Source organism: Euleptes europaea, chromosome 9 (genome assembly GCF_029931775.1).
Source record: "Euleptes europaea isolate rEulEur1 chromosome 9, rEulEur1.hap1, whole genome shotgun sequence".
NCBI lineage: Eukaryota > Metazoa > Chordata > Lepidosauria > Squamata > Sphaerodactylidae > Euleptes > Euleptes europaea.
The window spans coordinates 7,127,671-7,140,913 of record NC_079320.1 but is presented as its reverse complement, the minus strand read 5'-3'; the positions used below and the strand labels follow the sequence as shown (position 1 = coordinate 7,140,913).

General features: G+C 45.2%; 1 protein-coding gene across 1 annotated transcript in view; it reads right to left on the bottom strand.

Moving 5' to 3' along the window:
* The window catches only part of CTNNA2 (catenin alpha 2), a 633,745-nt gene that overhangs the window by 12,467 nt on the left and 608,035 nt on the right, over positions 1 to 13,243 (bottom strand). The window contains exon 18 of the mRNA XM_056855155.1: positions 7,567 to 7,710. Within this exon, the coding sequence (XP_056711133.1) occupies positions 7,567 to 7,710 (144 nt within the window). The remainder of the gene's footprint in view (positions 1 to 7,566; positions 7,711 to 13,243) is intronic.

Genomic DNA, 13,243 nt, shown 5'->3' with positions numbered 1-13,243 from the left:
AGCCAGTTTGATTCTTCCTTAAGTGGTGGAGAAAGTCAGCATATAAAAACCAACTCCTCCTCTCCTCCTCCTCCTCCTCCTCCTCCTCACAGAGATGGGTCAAAAGATCGGCTATATACACATGAGATGTTATCCATTAGCAGTAATCCAGGCTCAGACGGCCTTCTAGAGCAATGCAGTTCTAGAATCCATGTTATGGAAGTGGCCTGTGTTAGGGGTCTCTAACCTTTTTGAGCCTGTGGGCACCTTTGCAAATCCTGATGCAGGTTGGTTAACGTGACTACAAAATAGCTGCTGCAGGAGGCGGAGCCAACCATGAGAAGGAAACCCAAGTGAATACAAAATGGCTGCTACAGGAGGAGGAGCCAACCATGAGAAGGAAACCCAAGTGAATACAAAATGGCTGCTACAGGAGGAGGAGCCAACCATGAAAAGGAAACCCAAGTGAATACAAAATGGCTGCTACAGGAGGAGGAGCCAACCATGTGAAGGAAACCCAAGAGCGGGAGACGAGAGTGATAATTTTTTTTAAGTCAGGAAACAGAATTGACAGAGAATAAAAGCAACACTGTGGCGGAGGCTGCAACAGAAACAATATTATTTTAATCTGCACAGCCAATCTGACCTCCAGTGACCAATCAGAAGTCCTGCTGAGCAAGAGCCCCCCCCCCCACACCCAACCCACTTTCTAAAAACGGTTGGTTGGCACCAGGAAAGGTGTTGGCAGGCACCACAGCACCCACGGGCATCGTGCTAGGGACTCTCTTCCCCGATTGTTAACATTTATTCCTCTGACAGGCCGCAACGGGAGCACAACTCCCAGCACTTGAAATGGAAATGCGCGAGGCGAGCGGCGGCGTCCCGCTTTTCCGATACGAGCCTCCCTCTTAGGCCCTGGCCGCCTTCCAGCATGACAGAGACCCGCTCGACACCGTCTTTCCTTCCACGCATCTGTCACAAAATCTGCAAGGTGGAAGGGAAAGGAGAATGGATCCTGACAATTGCGGGTTCCGTTTTCACTTTCCCTAAGAGTGGGAAAGATTCCAAAAGGCATCTGACTGTCAAGAAGAGGAGACCGCAGAGTTTTTGACAGCTGGCAGGGAGGCTGCAACGATGGAAAATGGATAGTGATACTGTTTTAGATAATGAAAGTAGCTGGGAAAACATAACTTTAAAGTTTTTTTTTTTTTTTAAATGCAATGCTAAAATACCCCTAGTGTCTCCACGAAACTTGGAAGCTTGATTCTTTCTTCAGCATTGGCTTATTGGAGGGAGGGGGGGGGGAACATCCCGAGATTGTATCGCTCTTTTTTTTAGACGAAGAAGAGTTGGTTTTTATATGCAGATTTTCTCTGCCTTTAAGGAGTTTCAAAGCGGCTTACAATCGCTTTCCCTTCCCTTCCCCACAACAGGCACCTTGTGAGGTAGGTGCGGCTGACAGAGGTCAGAGAGAGCTGTGATTAGCCCAAGGTCACCCAGCAGGATTCATGAGGAGGAGTGGGGAAACCAACCCGGTTCACCAGATTAGAGTCCGCCGCTCATGTGGAGGAGGAGGGAATCATACCTGGTTCTCCAGATCAGAATCCGCTGCTCAGTTGGAGGAGTGGGAAATTAAACCCGGTTCTCCAGATTAGAGTCCATTACTCCTAACCACTACACCATGCTCTCTTAGCAAAGTTGTTGAGTGTATTTTTCTGGGATAAAGAATAGGCACTTTTGCTTTAGCTGAAACAGGTTTTCCCTCTGTATCTATCCTGTCTGAAATATGCCTGTCACGTTGCAACATCCTCCCCCAAAGATGCACATTCAGTGTGAAACAATGTGAATTTCCCACATGTGGGGAAGATGCAGCCCTTTTGTAATTGCACCCATCAACTTGTGACAGAATTCCAAAAAGGGCACGCAGGCTTGACAATGTTTGGGGATCCATGTTCTTGCTTGGAAGGCTTTCAGAGGGGAGTGGACATGTCCATGGAGGAGAGGGCTATTCATGGCTACTAGGCAAAATGGATACTAGTCATGATTCATACCTATTCTCTCCAGGATCAGAGGAGCATGCCTATTAGAGCCAGAGTGGTAAAGTGGTTAAGAGTGGTGGTTTGGAGCGGTGGGCTCTAATCTGGAGAACCGGATTTGATTCCCCACTCCTCCACATGAGCGGCGGATGCTAATCTGGTGAACCAGGTTGGTTTTCCCACTCCTCCACACGAAGCCAGTTGGGTGACCTTGTGCTAGTTATAGTTCTCTCAGAACTCTCTCAGCTCCACCTACCTCACAGGGTGTCTGTTGTGGGAAGGGGATGGGAAGGTCATTGTAAGATGGCTTGATTCTCCTTAAAAGGTAGAGGAAGTCGGCATATAAAACCAACTCTTCATCTTCTTCTTTTATATTAGGTGCTGTGGAACACAGGCAGGATGGTGCTGCTGCAGTTGTCTTGTTTGTGGGCTTCGTGGAGGCACCTGGTTGGCCACTGTGTGAACAGACTGCTGGACTTGATGGGCCTTGGTCTGATCCAGCATGGCCTTTATTATGTTCTTATGTTTTAAGGAGTGACTCTAGATCAGAAAAGATTGCAGGCCTGAGCAAGTCATGTGACTCTTCTAAATTAGGGTTAGGTTTGCTGTAGACTTCCTTCATTCCAGTCAACTTACTTGTCTGGTCTGGCTCCTGTGCAGTTGACATCCCAAGGAGGAAGGCAAATATGATCTGTTTCTGACTAGATCAGGCCTCCTAGCTGCTAAGACCAATGACTAGGGTTGTCTGTTCTGGATTGGAGATTTGGGGGTGGAGCCTGGGGAGGATGGAGTTTGGGGAAAGGAGTGAACTCCCCTGAATGGAAGTCTCACATGAAGCTGTCTTCTATTGGATCAGACCATTGGTCCATCAAAGTCAGTATTGTCTACTCTGACTGGCAGTGGCCCTCCAGAATCACAGGTGGAGGTCTTCAACATAACCTGCTACGTGGTCCTTTTAGCTGGAGATGCTAGAGATTTAATCTGGGACCTGCTGCATGCCAAGCAGATGCTCCAACACTAAGCCCGGCCCCTCCCCTGAATGGAACTCTCACATGAAGCTGTCTTCTACTGAATCAGACCATTGGTCCATCAAAGTCAGTATTGTATACTCTGACTGGCAGTGGTTCTCCAGGCTTAGCTCTTTCACATCACCTACTACCTGGTCCTTCTAGATGTGGATTGAACCTGGGACCTTCTGCTTCCCAAGCAGATGGTCTCCCATGGAGCCACTGAGGTCTTTCCCATCATCTACTGCCTGGTACTTTTTAAATGGAGATGCCAGGGACTGAACCTGGGACCTTCTGCATGGCAAGCAGATGCTCTCCCACTGAGCCACTGAGGTCTTTCATATCACCTGCTGCCTGGTCCTTTTAACTGGAGATGCTGGGGATTGAACCTGGGACCATCTGCATGCCAAGCAGATGCTCCACCACTGAGCTGCCGCCCTTTCCCCCCCTGCCTAACATATACAAGTCAACAATTCATACCGGCCATAGCCTGGAATCCCAACGGAGAGCAGCCTTCTCCGATAACCTTGTTCTTTGGAGCCGTCTAATAATAGGGGGCAACAGTACATCACCCTCACTAGTAAAATGGGCCATAACCGCTGACCTCTGACACAAATATGTAGGCACAGCCACTTTTTACTCCCCACATAACAGAAGACAAGACCCCAAGCAAAGCGGTAATGAAATTTCAGTAAACGAGAGGAGCAAGCTTTCTACCAGCCCTAGAGGCGAAAATTCTCGCATGACACTTCTCGGCCTTTCCGCGTGTAAGCCTTGATATCTTGACAGCTTTAAGGGGTACCCAGGAGGCAGAATTGGAGTAAAAATTAAAATAAAGCAAAGCAAAATGTTTGCTGTCTGCTTTGTCGTTCTAAACATGCTGAGGGATATAAGGAGGGATCCGGCGGTAATAGAAGAACCCGGGGACATAAAAACCGCAAGCTTTGTATGCTGTTTGAAACATGAATTGAGCTTAAATAATGCAAGGTCTGTGACAAACAACCCGAAAGGCCAGGAGATCTCCCCTTCTCATACACACATTCCTGCAGCTGAAGCTTAAAGGAAGAAGAAGAAGAAGAGTTGGTTTTTATATGTCACTTTCTCTACTTAAGGAAGGCTCAAACCGGCTTACAATCACCTTCCCTTCTCCTGATTCTTGGTTGGCATTTCTGATCTGATTCTTCCTCCCCACTCCTCCACATGAGCAGCAGATGCTGATCTGGTGAACTGGATTGGTTTCCCCTCACCTACACATGAAGCCAGCTGGGTGACCTTGGGATAGTCACAGCTCTCTTAGAACTCTCTCAGCCCCACTTACCTCAAAGGTTGTCTGTTGTGGGGAGGGGGAGGGAAGGTGATTGTAAATTTTCTTTTTAATTTTAATTTTATTATAAAGGAAAAGGGTAGGGTAAATGCGGGTTTGATTCTGCCTTAAGTGGTAGAGGAAGTCGGCATATAAAATCAACTCTTCTCCTCCTCCTCCTCCTCAAGCTTCACACCCAAAATTTCCAGGAATTTCCCAACCTGGAGTTGGCAACCCTATAGAGTGACTAGCAGAAGTAAGTCAGCATGAACCATCGTTGATGAAACAGAAATCCTCTCCTACCCACAAATCCTGTACGTCTCCTTTACGGATGCTTTCTAGTTCTTCTATATGACTCATAACCACTCCTCTTACTAAGGGGCCAGAAACTTAACAAACTGGCTTAACTGGGAGTTCTTCACATTAACAAAGGTTGTAGATCAAGATGCAATGCTGTCTTTGGAATTCCAAGGAATGCCTTGTTAACCATCAAGTAGCAAAAAGCAGACGTTCCATTGCTTTTCAGCAAACATGACAATACTGAATTGTCATGCCCTCTCATCAGAGACAAGCAAACTCCAGAGGAGATATTTTGGGGATCGGTCAAACCCGTATTCATTGGTCTGCCACAAAAAGAATCCCTTCTCTATCTCTAATTATTCCCCAATGTCCCCTAGAAGTCATAGAAAAGGCCATACAGGCCATCTAGTCCCACCCCCTGCTCAATGCAGGATCAACCTGGAGCATCCCTGACAAGTGCTTGTCCAGCCTCTACTTCAAGACTGCCAGTGAGGGGGAGCTCACCACCTCCCTAGGTAGCTGATTCCACGGTTAAACACTCTTACTGTAAAAAAATGTTTCCCTAATACCCAGCTGGTACATTTCTGCCCGTAATTTAAACCCATTATTGTGAGTCCTCTCCTCTGCTGCCAACAGGAACAGCTCCCTGCCCTCCTCGAAGTGACAGCACCTGACAGCTCTAAGTTAACAGCCGCTCTCCTCTTTGAATTCCATTAGGGATGGCAGAAAACCTTCAAGTATGTGTGGCTGGTCCTTCTAGAGCAGTACACTCTTTTTCCTCCTCCCTCAAAAGGTGAGACCATAAAACACTTCACTATTTCTTTCTTTAAAAATAAGCAAACATCGTTGGCTTTGCACTGCATATTTTTTTGCTGTTGTTGGTTGGTTGTCTATATTGCTGTGTTTCTTTGTATTGGCTGTTTTGAGTCCCCAGAGGGGAGGAAACTGGGGTAGAAATGTTTAAATAGATAAGGGAGGCAAGAAAAATATAAATTAAATTATTAATTTTACTAGCAGCAATAAAACTAATATGAAAAACTGTAGAGGGGAAAAAAGGCCAATTATCTTCCAAGCAGTCCAATTAAGGAGGATTCAGATACTCATATTTTGCATTAGGAGTGTCTTTTTTTCCCCACACAACAGCTTTCCTTGCCTGAAATAGTCGACACCTGTCAAATATTATGGGAGACAAGCCCGTCAGCAAAGAACAAATTCCCCATGAGATGAGCACCATGGGTCTGTCCTGGAAATAGAAATACACCTCTGGTTATGTCAATAATCATGATTACAATAATTAATGCAGGGATGCGAATGGATCGTTGCCTTTCTTTAGAAAACTATGGGAACATCCTCTTTTGGGTTGGGGATACAAATCCCTGGGTTTTGGAAGCTAGGAGGGAAGAGATGTAGTACTCAGCTGTGTTAATGAATTCCCCCCAGCTGTGAACAGAAAATGTTCCAGTACCATTTTAATGCAACCACTACCACTTTAATGGAGAAGAAGCAGAGTTGGTTTTTTATATGCCGACTTTCTCTACCATTTACGGAAGAATCAAACCGGCTTACAATCACCTTCCCTTCCCCTCCACACAACAGACACCCTGTGTGGTAGGTGGGGCTGAGAGAGCTCTAAAGAGCTGTGAGTACCCCAAGGTCACCCAGCTGGTTTCGTGTGTGGGAGTGGGGAAACAAATCCAGTTCACCAGATTAGCCTCCGCCACTCACGTGGAGGAGTGGAGAATCAAACCCGGTTCTCCAGATCAGACTCCACCGCACCAAACCACCGCTCTTAACCACGACACCACACTGGCTCTCCTGGACAATGTATTAATAGCCTCTCCATCCTTTAGCCCAGAAGTCCCCAAACCTTTGAGCCTGTGGGCATATTTGGAATTCTGACAAGGCGTGGTGGGTGCAGCAACAAAATGGCTGCCACAAAATGGCGACCTCAGGAGGCAGAGCCAGCCACAAGATGATTAACTTGATTTCAGTAACACAGTGTAGATCCGTGTGCTGTGGTGGCAGCTGCTGGCCAAACAACATTTTTTAAAAAATCTGCACAGCCAATCCAGTAGTCAATCAGAAATCTTGCTGGGCAAAAACCTTACCTGGCCCCACCCACTTCCTGAAAATACCTGGCGGGCGCCTGAAAAGGTGTCAGAGAGTGCCACGGCAGCCACAGGCACCATCTTGGGGACCCCTGCTCTAGCCTCCCCTAAGATATGGCCAAAATAGCTTTTCTGTAGTTTACATAAATAAATTTATTTAATACAGTCTAAGACCAGTAGAATAAAATCCATGTAATAATTCAGACTTCCAGTATCAAAAAAGTTTTGAGAAAAGAAACATTTAAAAATTATAAATCCACAGACTTATACAACATCTTCATAAAAATTATACCTAATAAGCCTGTATATGGCTTAACCCGTTTTCCTAGTCTTATAGGCTACCCATCCAAATTTGGAAACTTTTTTGTGTATGTGTGCCTCGATCAATTGGGCAACTTTGGAAATGATCTCTTGATTCTCTTCTTCTAGCATAACTGAGAGAAAAGTGCTTCTATTTTTACCGGGATGGTGCGAAATTATGAGGGTAATCCCAGTTTCCCTAATATGACTATAGCTCTTACAATAAAAAAAGGATATGCTCAAGAGACTCGATATTCCCATCTCCATATAAGCATAAACATTCTGTAGATGGTAAACCTCTGTATCTACCCTCAAGAATCGCTGAGGGCAGCTTTTCTGTAGTTGCCGGCAGCTTTATGCTAGAGTTTAGCTTGTGACTCACCAAGGATGGAAAGTCAGTGGGCAACGTCTGCGTTCTTGGGGTTGTTCCGACCCAGAACCCCTCTCCCCACAACCTTCCTTCCCCCCCAAGACCCAAAACCGCTTCAAGCTAGTACAGACAATGTATACAGTTCAGAAACAAGGTTACTCACCATGGAAGAGTCACCGCCTCCGTTTGCAAGCGTAGCTCCCTCAGCACAGGTGGGTAGGTGGGTAGAAAGTTGACTAGCCCTGCCCCCATCTATGACATCACACTCTACCTCATAAAAGGTAGTGAAAGTGCTCTGAACTCCAGTCTGATTTCCAAGAGATACAGAAAAGAGAGAGTGAGAGAGAGAGAGAGAGAGAAATATGGTGCCCTAACGCAGGGGGAGGGGGTCAAGGGGGAACTGGGGGTGAGGGGTGTGTGTGTGTGTGGGGGGACGTGTGCTGAAAGAGCTAGGCTCAGTAAAGTAATCAGGGACTCTGTGGTGATGAGTAACCCTGCGGAGTTATTCCTTGGTCTCGCTCCCTTAGCACAGGTAAGCCAAGCTTCAAGACAGCTTGCTGGAAGGCTAAGTTATGGGACCTACATGGGAATCAATGGGGGTAACTGCCGGCTGGCGGGGAATGGAAGGACGGTGGCAAGTGACCGGTCAAGGGAACATGCTGGAACAAAAGGTGGCCAGACTTTGCGGCAAGTAGGCCATAAGTAAGTCCAAAGTATGAGATAATGGGACACATTCCTTAGTACAAAGGTGGGCTTTGTCCTCCTCCCAATGCCGGAGTGGGGTTGTGTCAGGAAAAAGGCAGCTGCGCACTGCCACAGAGGCAAGGTGAAGCCAAATCCACGGGCGGGCCTTCATGCTGACCAGGAAGTGTAATTTCTCACTGTTTTTATACCCCTTAGCTCACGTTGGTTACCCATGTGTTAGATATAAGCAGGACTCTTGTGGAACCTTCAATACTAGCAAGCGCTAAGTCGAAGGGCTGTCATATAGAGGATGGTGCCGAGTTGATTTCTGTTGCCCCAGCAGGTCATCCCACAACCAATGGGTTGAAAATAAATCAAGAGTTTCCATCTAAACATTAGGAAGAATTTTCTAACAGCGGCTCCTCAGTGGAACAGGCTTCCTCGGGAAGTGGTGACCTCTCCTTCCCTGGAGGTTCTTATGCAGAAGCTAGATGGTCATCTGTCAGCCATCCTGATTCTATGACCTTAGGCAGATGATAAGAGGGAGAGCATCTTGGCCATCTTCTGGGCATGGAGTAGGGGTCACTGGGGGTGTGGGGGGAAGTAGTTGTGAATTTCCTGCATTGTGCAGGGGGTTGGACTTGATGACCCTGGTGGTCCCTTCCAACTCTATGATACTATTTTTAGTGAAGCACTCAAGTTCAGGACCACATTACTTGAAAGAAGGCATATTTTCCCTAAGAAACGCATAGTTCCTAATAAATGGAAGTTTGCAAACTTAAAAAAATATATTGAAATTGCATGGTAGTATTACACACTTCAGGCTGCTTTCACTATACATTTTATGGACAGAACCCAAGTGTGTGGGTTAAGTGCCGTCGCTTCCATCTCACGGCAACCCTATAAATCAATGTCCTCCAAAATGTCTTACTCAGGCCTTGCAAACTGAGGGCCGTGGCTTCCTTTATAAAGTCAATACATCTCATGTTGGGTCTTCCTCTTTTCCTGCTGCCTTCAACTTTTCCTAGGGTGATTGTCTTTTCCAATGACTCTTGTCACCATTTGACCAAACTATGATAGCCTCAGTTAAATCATTTTAGCTTCCAGAGGGAGTTCAGGCTTGATTTGATCTAGAACCCTCTGATTTGTCTTTAATGAGAATCCACGCTATCCGTAAAACTCTCCTCCGACACCACATTTCAAAGGAATCAACTTTCTTCCAGTCAGCTTTCTTCATTGTCCAACTTTCACACCCATCAATAGTAATAGGGAATACTATGGCGATTGTTCTGATATCATCCATGATAGAGTGTGTCGGTTGAAGGACAATCAAGAAGCTCCACCCCTTATCTGACTCTTATCTGGCTCATATTTATATTGTCCATAGATTTTATTTCAATGTATGTTCACTCTTGTTACTTGGATACTGTATATATCTGGATTGGCCAAGGAGCTCTTGCTGAGTCTTTTGAAATGTAGCCAAATCTCTCTCGACAGCTGTAGGATTATCTGGAATAACATAATTATCTTCTCTTTGAAAGTCCCCATTAGCATCCATCTCTATTTATATTTTTCCCTAATAGGATTTTAATTATTGCATTATCTCTATCCCAGATAGAATTTAGCACTCTTACAGTATAGGGTGTGTGTTTTTTAAAATGTATTTTAATTATCATGAAGAGTAACAGTAAGAGTAAACCAAAAACAAATTTATGGAACTTCCACTGAAGGCAAAGGGATGTATCAATTATATTACAAAAGGGTTTGAACTACAGGCTCAGCCAGTAGTCAACGGTTCCACTGGGGGTGATTCAAAACATATCTTCCTACTGAAATAGGGGTTGTCTGTTGTGCTTGTTTGCTGGTTTTAATGTTGTTATCCGTCCTGAGCCTGGCTTCGGTTGGAGAGGGAGGGACAGAAATGAAAAGAAATAAAATAAATTAATTAATAAATAAACATTGCTGGCCAGACCCAATCCACTGGCACAGGTGGCATTAGCAGTGCAGGGATTGTCACATGGCTTCGTCCTAGGCTTGCCAACCTCCAGGTACTAGCTGGAGTTCTCCTGCTATTACAACTGATCTCCAGCAGATAGAGATCAGTTCCCCTGGAGAAAATGGCCGCTATGGCCATTGGACTCTATGGCATTGAACTTCCTCCCCTCGCCCCGCCCTCCTCCGGCTCCATCCCCCAAAAAACCTCCAGCCGGTGGCAAAGAGGGACCTGGCAAACCTACTTGGTCCTGTGCTATTTTAACATCTCAACCCACCCCTGGCATTTGGGTTTATCCCCATTTCCCTTAATCAAGTTCTCTCCTTTGCCCTCAAACTCTCTTCTCACCTCTGTGTTTTAAAGCCTAGCAAAATGTTGGAGTTAACAGAGATGTCGAGCAGCAACAAAGATCCTTCTTAGTTTATAGGGAAGAAAAAAAATTCGGTACACTGCTTCAAATGGATCGGAAAAAGATCTAAACAAGCATCAGCGGTAGTTAGCACTGATAAGGCCACTGTTGACAACCTGATCTGGGGTCCTCAGTTTTGGAAACAATGTTTGTCAAGACATGATACGTAATAAGAAGGGTTGAGAGTAAGACTTAATGCAGGGGGGGAAGGGGGGAGAGAAAGAGAGAGAGAGAAGTTGGCTGCATGGGAGCCAACATCAAATAAAGGAAGTAACTAAAATATTTGGAAGATACAGTATATTTCAGTATGGAGGGAACAGCACACTGAACAATACACAGGAATTACCAAATTAACAAAGACCAACAAGAAGATGTTATTGAATATCAAGCCGAAGTAGGGGACAACTCTTCAATATGCAAGTAATTTTAATTAGAAGACTATTATCACAAACATATCAAGATTTGGCATTTATAAGAAGAGTACTGTAACTCTGGATTCGTAATTTAGGTTATCTTGAACCTAAATAACTGAAGCAGCCAATCAATATGTTGTACTCTGATTTCACATGAAAGAACTATTTAGCTTGAACATTATAAGAACGGACAGGATTTGGTAGGAAAACAAATGTGTGGTGAAAGATGGTGTCTGCGGTACACAGAATTGAAACGGGTAGGGGAGATGGTTTACTTGCAAAGAGTTACTGTTGCACTGAAGAAAGCTGAAGAAAAAGCCTAACTTGTTTCAGGACAGCAAATAAGCATCCTTCTCTTTAGACAGTAAGAAGACCAGTGATGAAAGCTGAGACCTATTTGGTTTCGTTCTTCTTTATCTTCGGGATGCAAATTAAACCTGGAGTTTGAAAATTCAGGCAAATATGTTCTGGTATTGAAACAGAAATTGTAGAGCCCCCACTCAGAACTGGTAGTTGCTGATATCCTCTTTCTAAGTTCACCCTGGATGTTTGTGGGCACGTACCGTTCACCATAGAAATATCAGCATATTTACCTACTAGAACAAATCCATGAGTGCCATCCTTGCTTCTTCCACATCTGCTGTAATCTGCTAACACAACATAAGACCACAGCAATACCCCTACACTTGACCACAGGAACACATGAAGCTGCCTTATACTGAATCAGACCCTTGGTCCATCAAAGTCAGTCTTGTCTACTCAGACTGGCAGCAGCTCTCCAGGGTCTCAGGCAGAGGTCTTTCACATCACTTTTAACTGGAGATGCCGGGGATTGAACCTGGGACCTTCTCCATGCCAAGCAGATGCTCTACTGCTGAGCCACAGCTCCATATCATATGGCTACCCACATGATATGGAGAGTCAGATGTCATGGCCTGTACATTTTCTCACTATTTCTGCAATTGTGTGTGTGTGTGTTAAGTGCCGTCAAGTCGCTTCCGACTCATGGCGACCCTATGAATGAAAGTCCTCCAAAATGTCCTATCTTTGACAGCCTTGCTCATATCTTGCAAATTGAAGGCTGTGGCTTCCTTTATTGAGTCAATCCATCTCTTGTTGGGTCTTCCTCTTTTCCTGCTGCCCTCAACTTTTCCTAGCATGACGGTCTTTTCCAGTGACTCTTTCTGCAATTGCTGCAGCCTTTTAGCAATTTGCAGTGGCCACAGGGATTGCTACAAGCTGAAGAGTACAACCAGGTTTTCTAATGTGTTTCTCCTAACTATCCTGTACACATGAATGGAATCACACAGAGACACAAAATACTTTCTGACTGCATATGGTTGATTTTCCTTTATTATTGAGCTCATATGACCAAAGATCTTGAGCATGAATATGGCTGACTAAAGTCTGCTTGTTGTGATTTTCATCCCTTTCACTTGCTCCTTTCGCTAACTTCTATTTTCCCTCTCCTTAGATGTCAAACAACAAAAACGCACCCGATACAGCTCTCAGTTGATAGACTATGGGCCACCTCTGCAAGGAGTGTTCTAGCCTTTGCCTCTCACCCTCCCAGTACCAGCACAGACTTTCCTCATGCTACTGGTGGCCATTGGCAGTCACTCAATCTGGACAGCCATTTTCCCTTATGGTTGGAACTGGTGGCATATAAACCAAACGTGGGTGGTGCCACATTGATCAGAAATAATAATAATAATAAGAGTTGGCTTTTATATGCAAACTTTCTCTACCACTTAAGGAAGAATCAAACCAACTTACAATCACCTTCCTCTCCCCTCCCTACAACAGAAACTTTGTGAGGTAGGTGGGGCTAACAGAGCTCGTAAGAGAGCTGGGACTAGCTCAAGGTCACCCAGCCGGCTTCATGTGTAGGAGCGGAGAAACAAATCCAGTTCACCAGTTTAGCCTCCACTGCTCATGTGGAGGAATCGGAAACCAACCTAGTTCAGCAGATTAGCCTCCACCGCTCATGCAGCGGAGTGGGGAATCAAACCTGGTTCTCCAGATCAGAGTCCACTGCTCTGAACCACTGCTCTGAACCACTACACCATGCTGGTTCTAGTCAACTCTAATATAATTAGCATCAACTCTGCAAAATGTGTATTTTCCTATGATATACAAGTGAGATACTGTAGGAAGGGGTACCAAGAACCACTAGGAACAGGACGTACATAAGACAGGTGATGGACTGGCTAACCCAAGAACAAAAATAAGCAATATCCCATAACTCAGGTACGTCTGGTTTTCCTCAGACCTTGATTTCAGCCATTCCTATCTTCCAGAACATTTACAATGATACCTCCATAAGCCCTGGACCAAATTT